Here is a 21638-nt window from a genome sequence, read left to right on the forward strand (position 1 = left end):
AATCACATGTACCAGAAAAGCCATGTATAGAAAGGACTTTCCATTTCTGTCCTATAACAGGTTTCAGAAGCAGTGACAGTGAATTCTAGTTCAGTTTTTGGGCAATATTATATTCCAGTGTTGTGTGAATAGTGAGACAACTGAAGGAATTTGGTAGTGATATCCCATGGAGAGTGTATCTTATTAGTCTTATTATTTATCATTTGGAATAGATGACTTATTTATTATGTACATCCTTTTTAGTCAGGAAACTTACCAAAATAAATGAAAACTGAATGCTAAGGTCAGACTTCACGTGGTTTTGACAGTGCTGATATAAAATAGGAGGCATCCTTAAAAAGAAGGCTTCTAAGTGAAAATTGAGCTGGAGATTAAGTATTATTTTTTCAAATTTCATTGCAGGTTATTTATCACGAAGACTATAAAAACAAGATCAAAGGCAAGTGGAGTCAAACTCCGTGCTATGACGTTGCAATTGCAAAAATGAATGCAGAAAACATAAGCATGGTAAGTCAGTTCTTCAGAAGATCTTGAAATGAACCCCTTTATTTTGTGCATGTGCCAACGTGGCAAACACTGATCAGATTTTCCTCCGTCTCTTGTTGTGTTTCTCTTTTTCTATTTAAGCTTCTTAATGGGTGGCTAATTTATAATGCAGCTGCATTTGATACGTTTGGTACATTTGATACCTGCTTTTCTCTGTTCTTAACAGAAAAAATACCAGGAAGACTTTGAAAATGTGAAAGACCAAATCTACTTTATGCAGACTGAAACTCCAGAATATGAAGCTAATAAGCGAGTTTCAGAGAATGTCAGTAAGGTACGTCCTTCTGCCTGCTCCCATCTGCAGAGCTGGAGTGTCGTTCTGAAGTCAGTACAGTTTGTACTGAGGCTGTTTTGTCAGCTGTCAGAAATATTTTCTTCTGTGCAAAAGATGCATTCTCGTGTCTCTGCCACCTCAAAGCTTTCAGTGATTCCTACCCATGCTTATGATCCTCTGCAAGGGTACCTGTGAAGTATTCTCTTTCATGGAGATGGAGTTTGCTTTGGTTTGCTCTTACTGTATTATGTTACCTGGTTTTAGTTGGAATAGATCAATACTGTTAACCTAGCTGAATCTGGTTTCATATTTTCAGTTATTCATGCTTTCTCAGTGTATCTCAGTGATGTTATACTGGCATTTTGTTAGGAATGCTGGATTTGCTTGGCTTCTGCAGTTTCTGTAACAGCATTTGCATCAGCAAAGACGAGGATAATCTTCTGTCATTAGCTTTTAAGAATGTAGTTATTCTAATATGTCAACTGGTAGTTAAAAAGTCAGAATGCTTGGCAAGGTCAGGACATCTAATTAATAGCTATCAATTATCTTTCAACTCAACCTCTCAGCTGGTGATCCCTGCACTGCTGTGATCTGAGTGCTTCTCATGGTCCTTTGCCTTTCTGAGTCATGAGTTAAAAGCAGGTGGAGACCTTTCAGAAAATTTCAAGACAATATAAGTTAGTGAGTGTTTGGCTTTTAATATCGATTTTAAAAACCTCATTATTTTTTGTCTTTATTTTTGAAAGATAAAATACAGAGCAGACTATGAGAAGAACAAAGCCGTTGCAGATTATAACGTGCTTCCTGCTACAGAGAACCCACTGCTGAGGCAATTAAAGACTGCAGGAGATGTCCTGAGTGACGTGAGTATTACCAAAGCATAGCAGCACAGATGTCAGTCATGTACAGTAAACCAAACCCCAAACTGATCATTTCTTGACTTCTCCACTGAATTTCTCAGTATTTTTAGTTTTATAAATGTAGTATTTTTCAAGAGATCCTACTGACCAGAATGGTTTCACTGTAAGGAGTCATTTCCCCACAGCTGAGTGTGATGTGCTATGGAGATAGCTAATGATTGCTCTTTTATAATCCTTTGAAAAATGGATCAGAAGGTGGGGGTTCTTCCTTAGCGCTTAGAACTTCAAGTGCTGCCTGCAGTGATAAAATATGTACTCCTAGGTATTCACATATACTGTTATTTTTGATACCACTTCAGGAATGTATTGACATTCTTGATTACTCTCTCGATGTTTTCATCTGTTTGGAAAGACACTTCAGATTGCTCAACATCAGACATTCAGAAATGATGAGTCAAACCTTCATGTCTTTCCTAACAATCCTAGAAGCCACTAAAAAGAATTAAAAATTAATATTCACCATTGTAATTTATATTGTAAGTGCATTTCAGTTCAGTCTGCTTTCTTATCGTTATTATATCTATTATTATCTATATTATATTATATCTAATGTTATTTTCTTTTGCAGAAATTATACAAAGAAGCCTATGAGCAATCCAAAGGAACAAGCATAAACTACTGTGAAACACCAAAGTTCCAGACTGATAGTGCTCTGAAGAATTTCAGTGATGTATGTGTTGCTGAGTTCTTATCTTTCCTTACTGGCACTCTTGATTGCTTTTCTTTATCAGCTTGTGATTGTTTTTCCAGGTGAAATACAAAGATGCTTATCAGAAGAATATCTTGGGACACTATTTGGGCAGTTTTGAGGACCCGCATCAGATCCACTGTATGAAAGTCGAAGCTATGAAGAGTGATGTAAGTGTGGCTGTCATTCTGTTCTTGCCATCCTGTTTTAATTTGGAGAAAGCTCAATTCTGTTTTCTTATGGAATGTTCATTTTATCCCTAGAAAAATTACAAAGCGGATTATGAGGAAGAAAAGACAAAATGCTACTTCCCTCAGACCATAACTCAAGAATATGAAGCTATTAAGAAGTTAGAGCAGTGTAAAGATGTAAGTATAGGGCAGTGGTTATCAGATAGCCAATTAAATGCAGGGCATCTGCTCTGAGATGTCTGAAAGCTTACAGTGATTCCTGTTAATTTTTGAGCGTGGTTTTCTTGGCATAGTGACTTTCATAAGCCATGTTCACCTGTATTTTAGAAGTCTTTTGTGACACCTAGTGATCAAGACAGTTATAACAGCATCTAACAAATAGAACCAAATAATTACAACAGTAACAAAACAAACAATGACCCTCAAGCATCTACTTGCTTAAGTCAGCATATTTTTACATTAAAGCTTTTTAAAATGCTTCAACATACTGTGGTTATTTTATTAGTACAAATTGTAATTATTAATACTTGAAAGTATTTTAAAATATGTATTTATGTGTAATATTTTATATTTCATATCATTTATTATCTGTGGTAGTATTTATATACCTTCAAATATTTTGTGTTTATACTTTTAAAATACTTTAAAAGTTTATTTGGGCTCTGATAGTGTTAAAAAGTAACATCAGAGTTATTGTGCAGGACAGTGCTTATGTGCACCATTCATAAGTGCCAGCTATCCCCAGTAATGCTACATCACTGTGTGTTATTTAACAGGAAGCTGTGCTTATGTACACTTACAATGAATGTTTTTATTATTTACCCTCAGCACACCTACAAAAAGCATCCTGATCAGATCAAATTTACTCAAGTGACTGACTCTCCAGTGCAGAAGCAAGCAGAGATCAATAGCAAGCAGCTGAGTGATGTAAGTGAGCATACCAGACATGTCACTGTACTGTGAGACCACACGTTTCTGCACTGCGGCCACTTTCCAATTTTAACACAATTCCTGAATTGAAAGTATAGGTGAAGATGGGTGTGTATGTATGCACAGACATGGACAAGGACACTTATGAAGCCTGTTCCAGTGAAAGCCCTCCTGGAAATCAGGCTTCTTAATTGCTTTTTTTTAAGGAGGTGTAAATGTCATAGAATCATAGAATCACCAAGGTTGGAAAAGACCTGTAAGACCATCCAGTCTGACCCTCCACCTATCACCAATATTCCCCACTAAACCATGCCCTCAGTACAACATCTGAATGTCTCTTCAGTACCTCCTGGGTCAGTGACTTTCCCCACCTTCCTGGGCAGCCCATTGCAGTGCCTGACCACCCCCTTCTGAAGTATTTCCTGACATCCAATCTGAATCTGCCCTGGCTCAGCTATTTCTATTGCTAGTTACATGGGAGCAGAGGCTGACCCCCTCCTCATCCCCTCAACACCTCCCACAACCTCCCTGCAGGAATTATAGAGAGCAGTAAGGTCATCCCTGAGCCTCTTTCTTTCCAGACTAAATAATCCCAGTTCCCTTGACTGCTCCTCATAAGGCTGTGCTGCAGAGCCCTGAGTAAAGACCTTTCTGAGCGAAGGACTGCACGAGGCATTTAGGGCTTGTTTCTTCCATCAATAAGATCAATAATCCTGTATGAAAAGTGCAGTCTCCATCTTTATGAGATAAGTGGCAACATACATTTGCAAAAATCAAACCTGAATCCTCAACTGATTCACAGTGAACTGGTGCTGCTTGTACAAGGAAAGAATTTATTTATGTATGATGTATTTTACAGAAACTCTACAGATCTTCCGGAGAAGAAGTGAAACATAAATACACTCTCCCCCCAGATGTCCCACAGTTTATCCAAGCCAGATACAATGCTGCAAATGTCAGTGATGTAAGTGATGACTTTATGATGTTTTACACATTGCTCTTGAATTTTTGAGGATCTTACAGATGTGCTCATATTGCAGATTTCTTTCACTGATGCACAATTCTTTATAATCAACTTATATCACTGTAATTTTTCACTCTTGGCATCGTTTGAATTTCCAAGCAAATCCCAGCTACTCGTGTAATCATGTAATTAATTTAGTTTAATTCATAAAGAAGTAATAAACACTAAAGGAAGCATCTCATACTAAAGATTTGTCTGGAGTAGCTTTTGTGTAGCTTTTATTTTCTTATAATTCATTTGAATAGTAGGTTCTCTAGAATAATACTGGTTTTCTTTTTTAGGCCTATTATAAACAGGACTACCACGATCTAATAGCTAAAGGGACCAACGTGTCACTTGATGCTATTCCAATTACTCGAGCAAAAGCATCAAGAAACATTGCTAGTGATGTAAGTATCTATCCCAGGTACACTTGTTTTAGGCATTTAGTAAAAATGTCAACCACTCCAGGCCATGTGGTAGACCATAAATATTCCATGAGTCTCACTAGAGTCACTAATGTGAGAAAGACATTCTCAGTCTTCTCAAAGTGTTGGTTTGTGTAAAACATCTTTTATTCTAATCATATTTGCTTTAGATAAGCAGCTGTTACTGTGTTTCCTAAACCACTGTTCACGGGAGAGATGAAATCAGTAGTTCTTGCAGTCATTTGCTGACAGATTTCCAGTGAATTAGCTACATTAGCATCTGCTTAGACTGTGAGACAGTATATACTGAGGTAGTTTTGAGGTAGGTGGATGAGTACAGCTGATAATTGAATTGGAAGCCATGTAGCACAAATTGATGAAGTAGATTATGATTCGGTGCTTTCGGTTAAGGAGAGGAAGCTTCTCAGTTGTGCTCTTTTTGCTATTCAAGTGAGAGAGATGGGTTGTCTCAATTGTTTTAATGTTTTTCATGCACCTCTCAGCACAGTAATTTTAAGGAAACGATTTCACTTCCTTTCAAGGAAAGCTGTGGCTGGTGAATCATTGTTACGTGTATAACCTGTTGTGCATAGCCTTAGATGGTGGAAAAAGAAAAGCTGGTATTGTTGGGTATGCTATTTAGGCTAATGTTCCTGAACAGGTTGCACTTTTCCTTCCCAATGAAAGTCATAACAGATTTCTTCTTTTTTTTTTTTTTTTAGTTTAGACATCAGTAGCTATGTGACAACATATTTAATCTCTTTTTCTCTGACTCTAGTATAAATACAAGGAAGCATATGAAAAGGCTAAAGGAAAACAGGTTGGTTTCAGAAGCCTGCAGGATGACCCCAAGCTCGTTCACTACATGCATGTTGCAAAGATTCAGTCCGATCGTGAATATAAGAAGGACTATGAGAAGAGCAAGACTGTCTATCACACACCTCCTGACACATTCAGTATCCAGGCTGCAAAAAAGTCTCAGGATGTAGCTTCCACTGCCCACTACAAAAATCTGATCCATCACTACACGTATCTGCCAGATGCTATGGATGTTGAGCTTGCAAAGAACATGATGCAAATTCAGAGCAATGTGAGTATTTCAGTGGCTGCTGTCTCACTGATGTTTTCCTACACAAATAAACATAAAATAGGTATTTTTATTCAGTGAAATTTGCCATCACTGTATGGGAATGGTTTGTTTTCATTATGTCCTGGGGACCAGCATTAGAAGCTTTAAGTATCAGCTGGTGGAATTTAGAAGTACCACATTCCAGGTGAGTCGCACTCAAAAGGATTTTGATGGTGGCATGCCTCTGAAGAGCAGCTTTTTGGAATATGGCATGCAAATGAATTTATTTTCTTTTTACATTTTTTTCAGAGAGCTTTTATTTTGCAACTAACATAATTTGGTTTTATTCTTTAAGACTTTCAAGTTTCCCTGTTTTGTCTTTGCGTGAGGCAGATGTGGTAGTGTAGGTGGACTGCAAGCCAATAGCATGATGGAGGGAACAAACTAGCTATTGGTTGCATTTGGGATACCAGGAATACCAGGGATACCTCCTCTGGAGATCTGTAGCATAGGAGATTTCTTGCAGGACTGTCTTGGTTGTTCTTGCAGATACAGAGTTTGAAATGATTGAGCATACCAGGTTGCACTCTGCAGTTGTTTGGATGCTGTGGAGTTTCCCTCTCTCTATTTCTGTGAAGAATGGCTGCTCTTAAATTTAGACCATGGAAGGGGTTTAGAAATGTCTGTAATATTCTTGCATTCAGGCTGTTTGCTGACTGCATCTCAATGTCAATATTGATACTTTGTGTATTACCTGCTTAATTGTAGCCTGGGTAGATTTTTTTACTTGAAGCCTCTAGATGTAAATTCTGCATATTTCACTGGAGAAGGAATTATAGGAGGAAAAAAAATTAAGTCTCTGCTCTGCGGACCTTTGTGTAAAAGACCAGCTCTGATAAAGACTGCTGGAACACAGACCAAACTGAACTGTGGTCAGTGAACACCTTATTTTAGTTTAGAAGTTATTAATGATTGGAGATTGGTGGAATTTTTCACAAGGGTAGGAGAAAAGAAGCTTAGTAAATACTGAAAGTTATTAATGTTTATAAGAAATAAATGAGGAGGAAAAAATACAGTAGCTTACTTTCTTACTTATGAAATGACAGAAATGAAAATAAAAAAATAATAACTTGTTATTGCCTTTCAGAATTTATAAGATATTCCTGCTAATGTAGAACATAGGAGTGAGGCTCTGTGACTATTGCTTAAACAGTTCCGTGGGATAATCTTGGTTCATGTTGTCTTTCTGTCCTTCAGAATGTATACAAACAAGACTATAACAGTTGGTTCAAGGGTATTGGATGGAGTCCTCTCGGCTCTCTGGACGTGGAAACAGCTAAAAAGGCTGGGGATGCATTAAATGAGAAGAGGTACCGTCAGCACCCAGACACCATCAAGTTTACCAGTGTGCCAGACTCAGTGACAATGGTTTTAGCTCAGCACAACACCAAGCAACTGAGTGATGTAAGTAATTGTTTGTTACTGATGCAATATGGAGGTTTTATTTCTTACCATGGGTTTATGACTCTTCTATCTCATGTTCCATCTTAGAAACTGTAGAATTTAAAAAATGTACAAATAGTAAAATTGTAATTTGTTGGTAGGAATTAAGGGCAGTTGTTTTGTCTCTTTGTTAATACTAATATTACTTGCTGTGTTCTTATTAACAGAGAGGTTTGTTTGTTTTGCTGTGCAGGTAGCATATAAGCAAGAGGGTGAAAAAGTAAAGCACAAATACAAGCTTGATCCTGATGTCCCTCAGTTTATTCAAGCAAGGGTCAACGCCTTCAATTTAAGTGATGTGAGTATGCAACCAATAGTGCATTCAATAATAAATTCATCATTTCTTAATAGAAAAATGACTTTTTGTATCTTCATGCTATGATACTGAATACAGAAATGTGCAAGCTCTCTGTTCAGGTGAGCCACTACTGGTAGAAGTCAATGGGTTTTACACCTGTTAAGCAAATGTTTAATTGTGTCTTTGAGCACTGCTGAACGTGAAGGCATTTCAGTGATCTGTTGGCAGACTGGTGGGAGAGCCTGACTGAGGATAAGGTCATGACTTTTATTATTCAAATGCATATGGCTTTGGAAGCTAACGTTCCTCACTGTTGTACAAAACGTGTTGCAGAGGAAAGCAGTGCAGCTTCTCTGTGTGTTTTGCCTCCTGCTGCTGAGCTTTCAAAGGAAACATGAGAAACGTAAAGAAGTAATGCTTTTTTCCTGTTGTTCAGCTCTCAGTCTGACTGCTTTCCACTCCTGTTTTGCATCTGTCCAAGAAAGTAAGGATCTCCACTGATAGTTTTATTACCATTCTGATGATACATCTTTTGGTGGCGTTATCAGGCCTCCAGGAGTTAAAATTAGAAATAGATGTATCCTTTCATTCCATCCTTTGAAAAGCCATGGAATACTGTTAGTCTGTCCAGATTCTAACCCCTAATTAGAAATCAGCCAGGCTGCTTCCTTCAAACCAGAGGTCTTGATTTTGAAGCTCATAGGAAAAAAAATTGCTTGAAGGTTCAGTGAAGTCAAAAAGGAAGTGAAAAAGTTACAAAGGGCAAAAATTCTGCTGATTGAGTTGTTCTGTATGGAAACTGAAAAAAAAACTGAGTTAAAGATTTAGTTACATGCATTAAACTGATTGTCTTGAACTATGGTTGTAGTAAATTTGTCGTGATACAGCTGCAGGTTGTGTAGAGGTTAGCATTTCTCCTTGCAATTGCACAGACTGATGTTTTGATCACCATTAATACAATAAAAATTAAGACTTAGACATGTTAATATTTCCTACTGTGACACTCCTGACTTATCTATGTTTTCCCATAAGGCTAACTACAAAGCAGACTGGAAAAAAACCATTGCCAAAGGATACGATCTGAAACCAGATGCCATTCCTATTATTGCTGCTAAAGCATCTCGAAATATTGCAAGTGATGTAAGTATGTTTTGCATAAGAGGAGTGCAAAAGTCTGTTGCCTTCTTTCTGGAGCACATCATGCTACAGAGCATGTGCTATGTACGTGTAATGATGTATAAACACTTGACACCGGGTGTTGAAATTCTGATGGTACAAGAAAATTCAGGTGTTCATGTGAACCTGAAGAAAAAAAGGTATTTCTTTGGAGTTATGTTTTAATGTGACTGCTGGTCAGCTGGGGCTGTGTTATATACCCTTAAAGTCCACCAGCTTCTTTGATAGTTTCTGTGTGACAGCTTGTCTAAGCTGTGTTCTTAGCTGCCATTTGAACAGACCTGTACATGTGAAGACCTGTACATCTACTTGTCTGACATTCATGAACTGTACAAATATGTGGCTCTTCTCAGGCAGCTTCAGTCATTTGGCCACGTTAAAGTTTGGTGTGCCATCTGAAGCAAGCTGTGAAAGGAGATTTGAAACGCAGGAATAAATTTACTAACTTCTGTAAAAGGCTGGAAATGAATTCTGTTTGAATTTCAGCGTCTTAAAGTTATCAATTGTATGTTTTGTATTTCCAAAGTAGATAAAGATTTCTTTTGCTTTGTCTCTAGTACAAGTACAAGGAATCGTACGAGAAAGATAAAGGCAAACAGGTTGGATACCGCAGCCTGCAGGATGATCCCAAACTTGTTCATTACATGAACGTGGCCAAAATGCAATCAGAGCGTGAATACAAGAAGGATTATGAAGTGACCAAGACCAAATATCACACTCCCCTGGATATGTTCAGTGTGACGGCTGCCAAGAAAGCGCAGGAGGCCGTTACAAACATGGGCTATAAACAGCCCATTCACCATTATACTCTCTTGCCTGATTCTGTGAATCTGGAGCTATCAAGAAACATGATGCAGCTTCAGAGCGATGTATGTAATGGTTAAGCAGCTCACTTTTTTCTGTTCAGTATTACTGTGTCACAGTGTTAACCTTTCAAGGCTAGAAAATGAGATTAAGGGTATATCGGATTAAGGGCAGATTGAGATCTGGTCTTGAGCTGGATATTTTCCAGAGGTTGTTGTAAGTATGTGCAGTTGATAAGTTCTAGGGAACCTAGATAACTTTCTTTGTGTCTCCATGTATTTGACTGCTCAGCAAATTAATGTCCTGAGACAGATCCTTTGTATTCTTTTTCACTGATGCAGATCTGATCAACTCCCTCATATTTCTAACATTGTTCCACTGTTTTTCAGCATTTTCATACCTTTATCTGCTATAAAAGCCACTTTATAAAGTATGTTTAAATAGAAATGGTGTCTCTTCAGGAGGTATAGAACCAGGCCACCAAGCAGAAGCTTTAGAAAAAGACTCACAGTGAATTAGTTCCACTGTGAACTGAGCTGATTAACCAAGAGTGTCATTAAAAGAACTGAGTTTGTTTTTGGCAGTTTTTCATATTTACTGCTCAAAGTTTGTGTGAAAGTCTGTGCATCTGTTACGTAGTGTGAGTTCTGAATGTTGGGTTAGTGAAAATAGTTTCTTTATCCCTAATGATTTTTAGTGTTTTGCTGAGTAGTTGGAAAACATCAGTGGTTTTGGCAAGCTTGTGTAAACTCTACTTAAAAATGAATGGCCAGGAGGAGGTTTAAGGCCTCATCTGTTTGTGTTGGTTTATTTTCTGTATGTATGGGCATTCTGATTTCCCTCATCTCGCTGTTTTGCCTTGTTTATTTCTTAAAAGAACGTGTACAAAGCAGACTTTAATAACTGGCTGAGAGGAGTTGGCTGGCTGCCGATTCAATCCTTGGATGTAGAAAAGGCCAAAAAAGCTTCAGATATTCTCAGCGAAAAGAAATATCGCCAGCACCCCGACAAGCTGAAGTACTCTATTCCACTGGATGCAATGGAGCAAGTGCTAGCTAGACAAAATGCCAAGACTATGAATAAGGTGAGAGCTTGTTCAGGTGATCACAGCTAAGCCATGAGTCTTCATCTTGCAAAATGTGCAACAGTTGCATTCCCTTGGAGCTCGTAAGAATTTCCGGTGGGTACATTGGTATAGTTGGTCAACATTGGACACTAAGAGTTAATAGAAGCCTCAGTCTGTAAGCATAATTAAGAGAGTTTCATTTCAAGTTCATAAAGATTAAATATTTCACTTCTGTGCCTATGATCAAAACTGTCCTGTGCAGATTTTTAGTGCTTTGGTAACCTTTGCTCTTTTTCTACAGAAAGTAGTGTTGATAGTGAGCTGAACCAAATCCTGTAAAATTCTGTCTGCTTTTGCAAGCATCAGTAAGAAACTGGGAATTGTTTAAGTTTGTTTCTAATTATCTCAAACACCACTGGAACTTATTCTTCGTTTGCTGTGGAAAGAGAGTGTGTGGAAAAAGAACCACCTGTGCTTTGCATTTAAGGATATACATAAAGAAGGGAAGGCTGCAGACTTAAAATTTTCAGTTTAAATATTTAGTAGTTATCAAAAGGTACTTTTCAAGTTTCTCAAATGAAATACTAAAGGAAGATGAGGAATATAATGTTGGCACCCTGCAGTTGTTTGTTATCTTTAGTGCTTATGCGACTTTGTACTGTAAAATATTATTTACTGCACTCGAGCAAAACAGAAGCAAGCTTGTATTTTGTAAGTGTAATTTCAATGCTATGTCTTTGTAATTGCAGAGGCTCTACACTGATAAATGGAATAAAGAGAAGACCAGCATTCATGTTATGCCAGATACTCCAGAAATTCTGCAGTCTAGAGTGAACCAGATCACAATGAGTAATGTAAGTTGCTGTGTTCGGTGAGAACATTCAATGTCTGTTGCATAGGTAAAAAATTGGTGTAATTCTTAGGTCTTTTTGGAAAATATTTAGGAGTACTTCAGTACTTCTGCCTTCCTAACAGAGTACCTGTTCTCTTTTCTGTTTTAAATTAGAAACTATACAAAGCTGGATGGGAGGAAGACAAGAAGAAAGGTTATGACATGCGTCCTGATGCTATTCCAATAAAAGCAGCCAAAACTTCCCAGGACATTGCAAGTGATGTAAGTGTGTTTGTCAGCAGCATTCGGAATCTTTTCAGAACCAGTCAGAACTTTGCCCTGTTATACCCAAATATGGCTTCAGTTACATGTTTGCTGCGATAAGCCTTTGCAGTACTTGCTCTCCTAATAATGTGCTTTTTTTTTTTTCTTCTTCTGTCATTGTTTCTCTTTCCTGCTCTCAGCATAAATACAAACTAGCCTATGAAAAAGCAAAAGGAAAGCATATTGGCTTCCGCAGCCTTGAAGACGACCCCAAGCTGGTGCACTTCATGCAGGTGGCTAAGATGCAATCTGATCGTGAATACAAGAAAGATTACGAGAAGGCAAAGACTAACTTCCATACTCCAGTTGACATGCTCAGCGTTGTGGCAGCCAAGAAAGCACAGGAAGTGGCTACAAATACAAACTACAAGAACTTGATCCATATCTACAATGTTTTACCTGATGCTATGAGTCTTGAACTAGCCAAAAACATGATGCAGATACAAAGTAATGTAAGTGAGAGACTCTTCAGCCTTTGCTTTGCCAGTACAATGATGTTTAGTTTATGAGAGAATATGGTAAGATAAATAGAAGATTTTTCTTAGTGAAAATAGTTCAGTTAAGTGCTAAAATGTTGTAAATAAAATGAGACCTCCAACAATGATAGCTATGGTATGTTTTGAAGACTCTGAAATATTGAATTACATTTATCATTTAAAGAATTCAGGCTCAGAGATAATTATGTTTATAGAGTGAAATGGATGCAAGCTGCTTATACATCCTACCACTCCTCAGCAGCTGTCCTTTTCTACAGGGCAAGGCAACGAGAAGCTTCACTTTTCATTAAGTTTTATCTTATACTTCCAAGAAGAATAAGAAAAACAGCTCTGTAGCTGAGTTCTCAGAGTTTCTGGGATATTTAGACTCTAGAGAAGATACACACACACACACATATATATAATATATTATTATTGTTTTATTATAAATGCACTAAAGAAGAACTCCTGAAAAGACACTGGATGTATCTTGATACCGTTTGATTCTTCTTAAAATAAGTGTATTAAAAATCCATTATACATTAAATACAGGAAGATGTGTCAACATCTTCAGACATACATGTGCATCTAATTACTTTCTTCTGCTTCCAGAATCAATACAGAGCAGACTATGATGAAAGTATGAAGGGTGTTGGATGGATGCCACTGGGCTCTCTGGAGGCTGAGAAGAACAAGAAAGCCACGGAAATTCTTAGTGAAAAGAAATACCGTCAGCATCCAGACAAGTTGAAGTATTCTGTTCCTGTGGATTCCATGAATATGGCCTTAGCTTTACATAATGCTAAAATCATGGATGAGGTGAGGAAGTGTTCATCACAACTTATTTAAGTTTTCAGAAATGAGGTATCAGTTACACCTGATGTAGTCTTTTGGGTTAATAACTTCTGCATTTGTCAGCTTGGGCAGCTAATGGAAACGCTTGACCGTCACTGTATTTCATCTTAATAGAGCCAGACTGTATCTTAAAGCACAGCATAACCCTGATAATTTCTTCATAAGGTCTACTCAGCGTTACAGATTGTAGACTTCTAATAGTTTAAGGTTATGGGCTGAAAATATTGGTGAGTCCCTTTTGAAAACAGCATTTAAACTTTTAAACATATGGTCTGCACAGTCTGTATTATCCGATGCCTATTATATCACTGTGGAATTGCTGGTTAACAATAGTGCTCATATATATTGAGATACTGATTTTCTAATTCTGCTGAACTGACAGAATCCACTGCTGTCCTTTAGAAGTGTCTCGTGTTCATGTGCACTGTGTTTGGAGAGATCACCTGAGTTTTAGGTGCCTTTTCTTTATATTTTACTTCTGCTAAGAAAAGGAGGATTTCTCCATCATTTGATGCTTACTTGATATGAGATAGGCTGTTAGCCACCTTGCTTGGAAGGTTATTAGCTTATCCTTTTAACACTTCTTTTTATACCTTCTGACGTGACTTTGATAGCTATTGTTGCCTGTTGAATGTGCTTGAACGCACTGCTGGACAAGAGACAAGCAGTAAAATATTGTAACAAGATTGGTATTTCTTCAACTTCTATTGCAGTCTTGCACAGTTATCTTTGTAAGAGCTAGGTAAAAAAAATGTGGGTGGTCTTACTATACTAACAATTGCATTACTGTAGAGAAAGGTGATACTTAAAAGTAGTTGCAGTTAAAATTTTTTGGTAAACAGGTGATTTTTGCTTTTTTCTTCTAGCACCAATACAAACAAGCATGGGAAGAGGATAAGAAGAAGGTTCACATAACGCCAGATATTCCACAGTTTGCTTTAGCGAAAGCTAATGCATTTAATATAAGTGATGTGAGTACTGTTTGTAAAAAGTTGCTCTTTTTTTTCTTTATTTAAATTAGAAATAGGTAACAGCATAGGAAAGTTTCTGTAATACTGATCTTGTTAACCTGTGTTGGTTCTACAATATGCTATTTTCCTTTTTTCACTGTCCTTCCCTGAAATTAAATACCAAAAGCTGTCAAGAAAAAGCAATGGTATTTATGAACAGGTTATGTAGCATTCATGCAGGTCATTAAAATATAATAATCATTAACAAGATAATACAGTTTGAGCACCATTGATGTTGTTTCTGTATTTATTATTTTATTTTCTAATGCACAGCATTATGTAGTGGATTCAGAGTTCTTTCTGGGAGGTTGAACTTCCTCTTTATGTAACATCATAGACCATTTCTCAGTAGCTGTTTGCTAAATCTGCATATGCTAAATAAAAATTGTAATTGTATGCATCTTTATTTGCATATGAATAAATAATCTCATTTTTAGATGCAAATTTTCACCAGTTTTTGTGCACATGTGAAAGAAATGCAGGTATTTGCTCTTTTGTTTTAGGTACTTTTACTGGTTGTAGTGCAGTTCAGGTGCATTCATTGGTAAATTTAAGGACTGGAGTTAATTTTGAAGGCAAATCCATGTTTTTGTGTGCCTGAATGGCTTAAACAGCTTTTCAAAGAATATTAAACATACGAATAGTCTGTGTCTCAGGCTGACAAATAAAATGTATACAGTGTGACTTCTTTTTAAGTACATGTTTTGTTTTTTGCATTTTTAAGGGATGTCTTTTCTTTCCTTTCACAGAAAATGTATAGACATTCTTTTGAAGAAGCCAGAAAGAAGGGGTACGATCTCAGATCTGATGCTATCCCTATTAAAGCTGCCAAAGCTTCTAGGGACATTGCTAGTGATGTAAGTTCTGGAAAAAAAACAACGATCAATTTCATTTTCTTGGCACAACTCAATATGCCAGTTCTATGAAGGCTGTTTATTCTCTTGTTTGTAAATAATTCTGATATGTTTTAATGCATTTCCTAGCATGGTTAAAGTACAAATTCTCCATTAGGAGGGTAAGGAGATGCATGGAAGACTCTCAGGAGAAAGGTATACACATGTTAGTCTTGCAAGAATTGGAAAAGAACAAATATAGCCTTGAATTACTCTTGCTTCTGGGATGTTCTTTTAGTGATAGCCTTATTAAGTTTCATCTTTAAACTGAATGCAGAGAATACAAGTTTCTGGAATCGTGACCATTCTGAAATCCTTTGTGTATCAGTGACAAGGGTTTTCCTGTGGTGAAACCAGCCTGGGAGAGCAGTGAAATTAGGGCCTAAGGACACGTTATTTTTTTAGCCTTCTGTCTTTTTTTGGCAACATATGAGATGGAGCAGCCACTGAAAAATCAATTTGCTCCACCACTGCTCTAAGTGTGAGGGCTGTACAGTCCCTCCGTTCTCACCAGGTAGTAAGCAATCAAGGAAAATGGAACTGATGGTTGGTCTGTGAAGTCCATGGTCCAGAGCTGGTTAGAGATTGAGGAAGGATTTAATAAATCAACCCAGTGGTTTTATAAATTAAACAAATGCAATAAGATCCTGTGTATCTTGAAATCACGATTCATTTGAGCAAATTAACTTCATGGAAGTGCCATACTGATCTGTTGGTTTATGTCCAGTCTTTAGATACAAATTCAGGTTTTCTGATCGTGGCTCAGACTATCACTAAGGTCGTTACTCAAGCTGAATAGTGGTAGTAGTACAAACATAATGACAGAGAGCACTGTGGGCTGAGGCATCTTGCTTTCTAATGCTTGTGATAGTTCATCTTAGAGCTAGTAAGGTTAGAATCATAGAATAGAATCATAGAATCACTAAGGTTGGAAAAGACCTAAAAGATCACCCAGTCCGACCGTTCACCTATTCCCAATAGCTCCTACTAAACCATGTCCCTCAACGCAACATCCAGTCTTTCCTTGAACACCCCCAGGGTCGGGTTATCTCTAAGCTCTAGTGTAGAAAGAACAAGTTCATGTTTTCCAAAGGACTACCTTCAGATCTACTGTGTTGGTTTGGGTTTTTGTCAGTCTGCTTCATATTCTCGTTGTACCATTTATGATGAGGTTAGAAAGCAAGCGCATCCCGAGTTACATTGAACCCCATGCAAAAGCAAAATAAAGTAGCTTATGGAAATTGCATTTCTCAAGAAAATGTTTTATGAATACTGGATTTGATGGGGCCCTCATAGAATTTTGATGCTTGTTAAGCACTGTGACGAGAAGCAGACAGAACTACCACCTCCATATTCTTAGTGTTTGTTTAATAATGTAAAAATTCTAATTTTTTTTTTCCTTACAAGGTAGATATTGCTTGTTAAACAAATGAAGTAGGACTAAAATCTCTGTCTCTGTTCTCTGCACAGTATAAATACAAATTAGGTTATGAGCAAGACAAGGGAAAGCTTGTAGGCTTCCGCAGCCTTCAGGATGATCCTAAACTTGTCCATTATATGCAAGTGGCAAAGATGCAGTCTGATCGTGAATACAAGAAGGCCTACGAGGCAAGCAAGACTCATTACCAAACACCTTCTGATTCACTCAGTATCATGGCAGCTAAGGAGGCACAAGATCGTGTAACCAATGCAAACTACAAACGACTGATACACCACTATATGCTTCTGCCGGATGCAATGAGTTTTGAATTGTACAGGAACATGAATCAGATACAAAGTAATGTAAGTTTCTGTTTTCTTTTTTCTCATTATTGTTCACATCTATGCCTGTTTTCTTCTTTCCTCATTTTAAGTGTTTTGGAAAGAAGAATAATTTAGTGTGAGCCATTTGTAAGTTGTAATCTTCGCTTTTGTTTCCTGGCTGGCAGAATGAATACAAACAAGATTACAATGAATGGTTCAAAGGTATTGGTTGGAGTCCTGCTGGTTCTCTGGATGTGGAGAAATCTAAGAAAGCTACAGAAATTGCAAGTGACCGGAAATACCGACAGCATCCCAGCACGTTTTCTTTTACAAAAGACACTGATGCCATGGATATGGTTCTTGCAAAGCACAACGCAGATATAATGAATAAAGTGAGTTTTTATGGGGAACATTTGTCAGACATTCATATATAACTAATAAACTTTGTATAAATCTCTGTCACTACTTTTATGTAGCAGTGTTACTCCAGGGAAAAATGACTATTGCTGAAAGATGGCTCCTTTTTCAAAATTTTTCTGAATTGAAATACTCAGTTACTGCTAAGAGGCATTGATTAAATCAATCTTTTGCTCATTTTTTTTCATTGCTATCTCTCCAGCATCTGTTTTTCTCATATTTACATGGCAATTACTGATGTTAAATCTTGGTGGGTAGGCCTCAACGAAAGCAAGACTGGATCCTGATTTGACCAATTCTGGATTGAGTCATCACATAATGAAATAAATCTAAGTTAACATCTTCTGCTTTTTACCCATCTGTAATCAAAGTGTGCAGACAGAAGGGTGAAAACCCTGTAAGAGCTGGCCTTTGTCACCTATACTAATAATCTGATGGTCCTTTTTTCAATAGCATGCTTATACTCAGGCCTGGGAAAAGGATAAAACTCAAGTTCACGTGATGCCAGATACACCAGATATCCTACAGGCAAAACAGAACAAGGCGAACTACAGTCAGGTAGAGCTTTTTAATGCTTTCTTTTACATTTCAAACTAATGTTAAATTAGTCTACTTCCAATTTCAAGGTGTTCTTTCATTTCAAAATAAATATCTAAGTAGAAGGTGGCGTATGTATTAATGAGGCTTTTTAATCAAAGTTGTTCTCAATTTTAGAAACATTACAAGCTCGGCTGGGAGGAAATGATTAAGAAGGGCTATGACCTCACACCTGAAGCCATTTCAGTGAAAGCTGCCAAAGCTTCAAGGGACATTGCAAGCGACGTAAGCAACATTTATTTCTGTCTGAAGTGGACTCTTATGTGGACCCCTCTGTAAAAGAGTGACTTGTAGTTTAAAAAACAACAACAAAAAAATTGCTGATAAAAACATTTAAAAACATTCCTGGTCCATTTTTGTCAGTGAAGATAACATTTTAAGGAGAGTGATTCTTATATTTTGGCACTTCAAAAAGATTGTGGTCCATCCATGAAGTGGCTGGTCATAGGAAGTTAGGAGCAATTTGAACTGAATTGTCTGCTTCTTTTGGATGTTATGTCTTCAGTGCATCAGGAAGTCGGTCCCAGTGCCTCTACTTTGAAATCCTCTTTACAACTCAGAAGTAGATATGGTGACACGTCTTGTTGTTATTTTCCGTAACTTGATATTAATATCAACTCCTGTATTTATGGAGGAGATTTCATCAGTCATTGGACACGTGGTCAATGCTTAAGCTGATTGTTTATTTATCAAAATAGTGCAGTGTGACAGCCTTTGGGCTGTGACTATATACATCAGTGGCACAGGAGACCACTGTTAGAGCCATGCACTCTTCCTCTCCAGGGAAGTCAGTTTGTTCCCAGAGAAGACATTCACAGACACAAATGATGCACATGAATTGAGGGGCTGCTGTCTTTACGTGAAATGCCATAGCAAGTTGCTTATTTCATTGGTAATGAGGAGCATTGAACTGAGTGAATATATTTGCCTTATGCATTTTATCACTGCCTGATTCTTACTGCATTTCAATAATACAATATTTATAATTTTAGTACAAGTACAAAGAGGGTTACCGCAAGCAGCAGGGACATCACATTGGATTCCGGAGCTTACAGGATGATCCGAAGATGATGTGGTCTATGCAAGTAGCTAAAATGCAGAGCGAGAGGGAGTATAAGAAAGATTTTGAAAAGTGGAAGACAAAGTTTAACATGCCTGTGGATATGTTAGGCTTCCTTCTGGCTAAGAAGTGTCAAGAATTGGTTAGTGATGTAGACTACAAACACATGCTACACCGCTGGACTTGTCTACCAGACCAAAATGATGTCACCCAAGCAAAGAGGGTCTACGAACTGCAGAGTGATGTAAGTCTTCTCTGAGTTTGGTTTCTTTATTTTATGTAAAATATTAACTACTTGTTGAAAAGTGTCTTCAGTAACTCACTCTTGACAGCACTGAAGTTCAAATTGAGGATAATACGCCAGTTAGTCTCTTAATACGGTTTAATACATGGGCAGTGAAAGAATCTATACTATGGTTTTTATTTATTTATTTATTCCTTACCAGAATCTGTACAAGTCAGATCTGCAGTGGCTCAGAGGCATTGGATGGAGTCCTTTGGGATCTTTGGAGTCTGAAAAGAACAAGAAAGCTTCTGAAATACTAAGTGAAAAGAAGTACCGGCAGCACCCAGATACTATTAAGTTCACAAGTATCCCAGATGCCATGAATATCACCTTAGCAAAATCTAATGCCAAAAATAGAAGTGATGTAAGTTGCTTTGGATCCAGTAAATGAATTAGTATACATTTGTTATAAAGATTGCCCTACCAGAATGCAATTAAAATATACAGGTGTCCAGTGTTTGCAGTCTGTGGCTTACTGTTCAATGGTGTCTTATTCAGCATATTTGTGTCTTTGTTATCTAATTTATTCAGAAACAACTGCAATTAGAATCCTTACTGTAGTATGTCAGTTTATTGACATAATGCTGTCTCCTTGACCCTTCATGCATGTAAAAAAGGGAAAAAGGTATTTCAGTAAGAAGTTGATGTACTGTTTTACTTAAATATCTTGCATTGTTAAGTCACTCCTTCATGTTCACACATCACTGATGTGTTATTGTAGAGAAAAGGTAAGCTGCCATGCGTATGAACCAGTTTTATTCATGTCTCCCTTCAGATACTGTATAGAGAGGCTTGGGACAAGGACAAAACTCAGGTTCATATCATGCCAGATACTCCTGAAATTTTGTTGGCTAAATCAAACTTAATCAACACAAGTGATGTAAGTATGTCTCTATAATGTTTGTTCTATGCAATTTGGATTTACCCTTTATGGCCGTAGTTTAAAATGGAGTGGAGCAGTTTCAGCAATCTAACGATTGTTATCCTACCTGTTAAAATTGTTATGCATTGGGACACTGAGCAAATTGCTGAATTCTAAGGTGGAAGTGAAATTGCTAGAAAAGAAAGCAAACCAAGAAGATAAGGCAAGTTTGATGCTTTCTCTTTCATCCTTATGGATCGTGTTGACATTATAGTTGTAAGTTCAATAGTTTTTAATAAGACTGTCATTCTTGTCTTGATAGAAGTCTAATTATATCTTCTTAGAGTTATTTAGTTACTTTACATGAAATTCTTTGTATAGTGGAGCAAATATCAGCTACATGTAAACAGTAAAGAAACATTAGCAGTTGTATCATAAGAAGTCTGGAAGATAAGTAATTATCGTTGAAATGGAGTGCAGCAGGCCATGGGGCTGTATTATTCACCTCAGTAGAAGACTATTATTTACTCAGACTTATATTTCTAGTACAGATTTGCCCTCAGATGAGTTAATCAGGAAAAAATAAAGTTGGTTTGATGTATTTCATATTATCAGTTACAAAATATACATTGTGTAAGCTATGGAACGAGACCATATTTGAAATCTCATTCTTTGTTTTTAGTAATCGATGGAATAAAAAGGTAGTACTGTGTGGGTTAGATCAGCTTACCGTTTTTCCATATTGGAAAATACTCCACAGCTTTAATTTACTTTACTCTAATTACTTTAATTTTAACAATTACTTCAATAATAATTTCAATTATTTTAATAACACTTACTTTAAATTCTTCTCCAACAGAAACATTACAAGTTAGGATATGAAGAGCTGAGGAGGAAAGGCTATGATCTTCCTCCTGATGCCATACCACTCAAGGCAGCGAAGGCATCCAGAGACATCGCCAGTGAAGTAAGAGTCTGAGTGAAAATAGTGGTGTGCCATGGAACTGGTAAAGATTACTGGTGAATGATGACTGATTAAAAGATGGACAGATCTGTGATTTAAGAGACTAAAAGTCTCTTGGTTAAACAGCAATGTCTACTTCCTTGTTATATAAAGTTAATTGCATTGAGTAAAATAATTTATAAGAAAAAATAATGTCACTATAGAAATTACTGTAAAATATTCAATAAATAAATACTGTAAATATAGTCAGAATGTATAATATCTTTCAATATATCATTTATTTCAAAAATTAACAACTCTAACAATAGAGAACTTCAAATTACTTCTTGAAAACATTGTGGTTTCTGCATTCATTTAGTATCAGTACAAAACAGCATACCGCAAGCAGCTGGGCCACCACATTGGAGCGCGCAACATCGAGGA

The 21638-nt window shown here is 37.1% G+C and overlaps 1 protein-coding gene across 24 annotated transcripts in view; it reads left to right on the plus strand.

Annotated features, from left to right (window-relative positions):
- NEB (nebulin) overlaps positions 1–21638 on the plus strand; it is a 98316-nt gene that overhangs the window by 13008 nt on the left and 63670 nt on the right. For all 24 annotated transcript variants that reach the window (XM_042877747.1, XM_042877753.1, XM_042877749.1 and 21 more), the window contains 30 exons: positions 403–507; positions 713–820; positions 1567–1683; positions 2309–2410; positions 2491–2598; positions 2692–2796; positions 3448–3546; positions 4409–4513; positions 4855–4962; positions 5759–6070; positions 7307–7513; positions 7746–7850; positions 8883–8990; positions 9584–9895; positions 10708–10914; positions 11646–11750; positions 11903–12010; positions 12193–12504; positions 13141–13347; positions 14250–14354; positions 15143–15250; positions 16757–17068; positions 17215–17421; positions 17900–18004; positions 18161–18268; positions 19036–19347; positions 19550–19753; positions 20165–20269; positions 21111–21218; positions 21574–21615. In XM_042877747.1, coding sequence (XP_042733681.1) covers positions 403–507; positions 713–820; positions 1567–1683; positions 2309–2410; positions 2491–2598; positions 2692–2796; positions 3448–3546; positions 4409–4513; positions 4855–4962; positions 5759–6070; positions 7307–7513; positions 7746–7850; positions 8883–8990; positions 9584–9895; positions 10708–10914; positions 11646–11750; positions 11903–12010; positions 12193–12504; positions 13141–13347; positions 14250–14354; positions 15143–15250; positions 16757–17068; positions 17215–17421; positions 17900–18004; positions 18161–18268; positions 19036–19347; positions 19550–19753; positions 20165–20269; positions 21111–21218; positions 21574–21615 — 4656 coding nt within the window. The remainder of the gene's footprint in view (positions 1–402; positions 508–712; positions 821–1566; positions 1684–2308; positions 2411–2490; positions 2599–2691; positions 2797–3447; positions 3547–4408; positions 4514–4854; positions 4963–5758; positions 6071–7306; positions 7514–7745; positions 7851–8882; positions 8991–9583; positions 9896–10707; positions 10915–11645; positions 11751–11902; positions 12011–12192; positions 12505–13140; positions 13348–14249; positions 14355–15142; positions 15251–16756; positions 17069–17214; positions 17422–17899; positions 18005–18160; positions 18269–19035; positions 19348–19549; positions 19754–20164; positions 20270–21110; positions 21219–21573; positions 21616–21638) is intronic.

The sequence above is a fragment of the Lagopus leucura genome, unplaced genomic scaffold (assembly GCF_019238085.1).
Source record: "Lagopus leucura isolate 7727_CA_CO unplaced genomic scaffold, USGS_WTPT01 Super-Scaffold_100019, whole genome shotgun sequence".
Classification (NCBI taxonomy): Eukaryota; Metazoa; Chordata; class Aves; order Galliformes; family Phasianidae; genus Lagopus; species Lagopus leucura.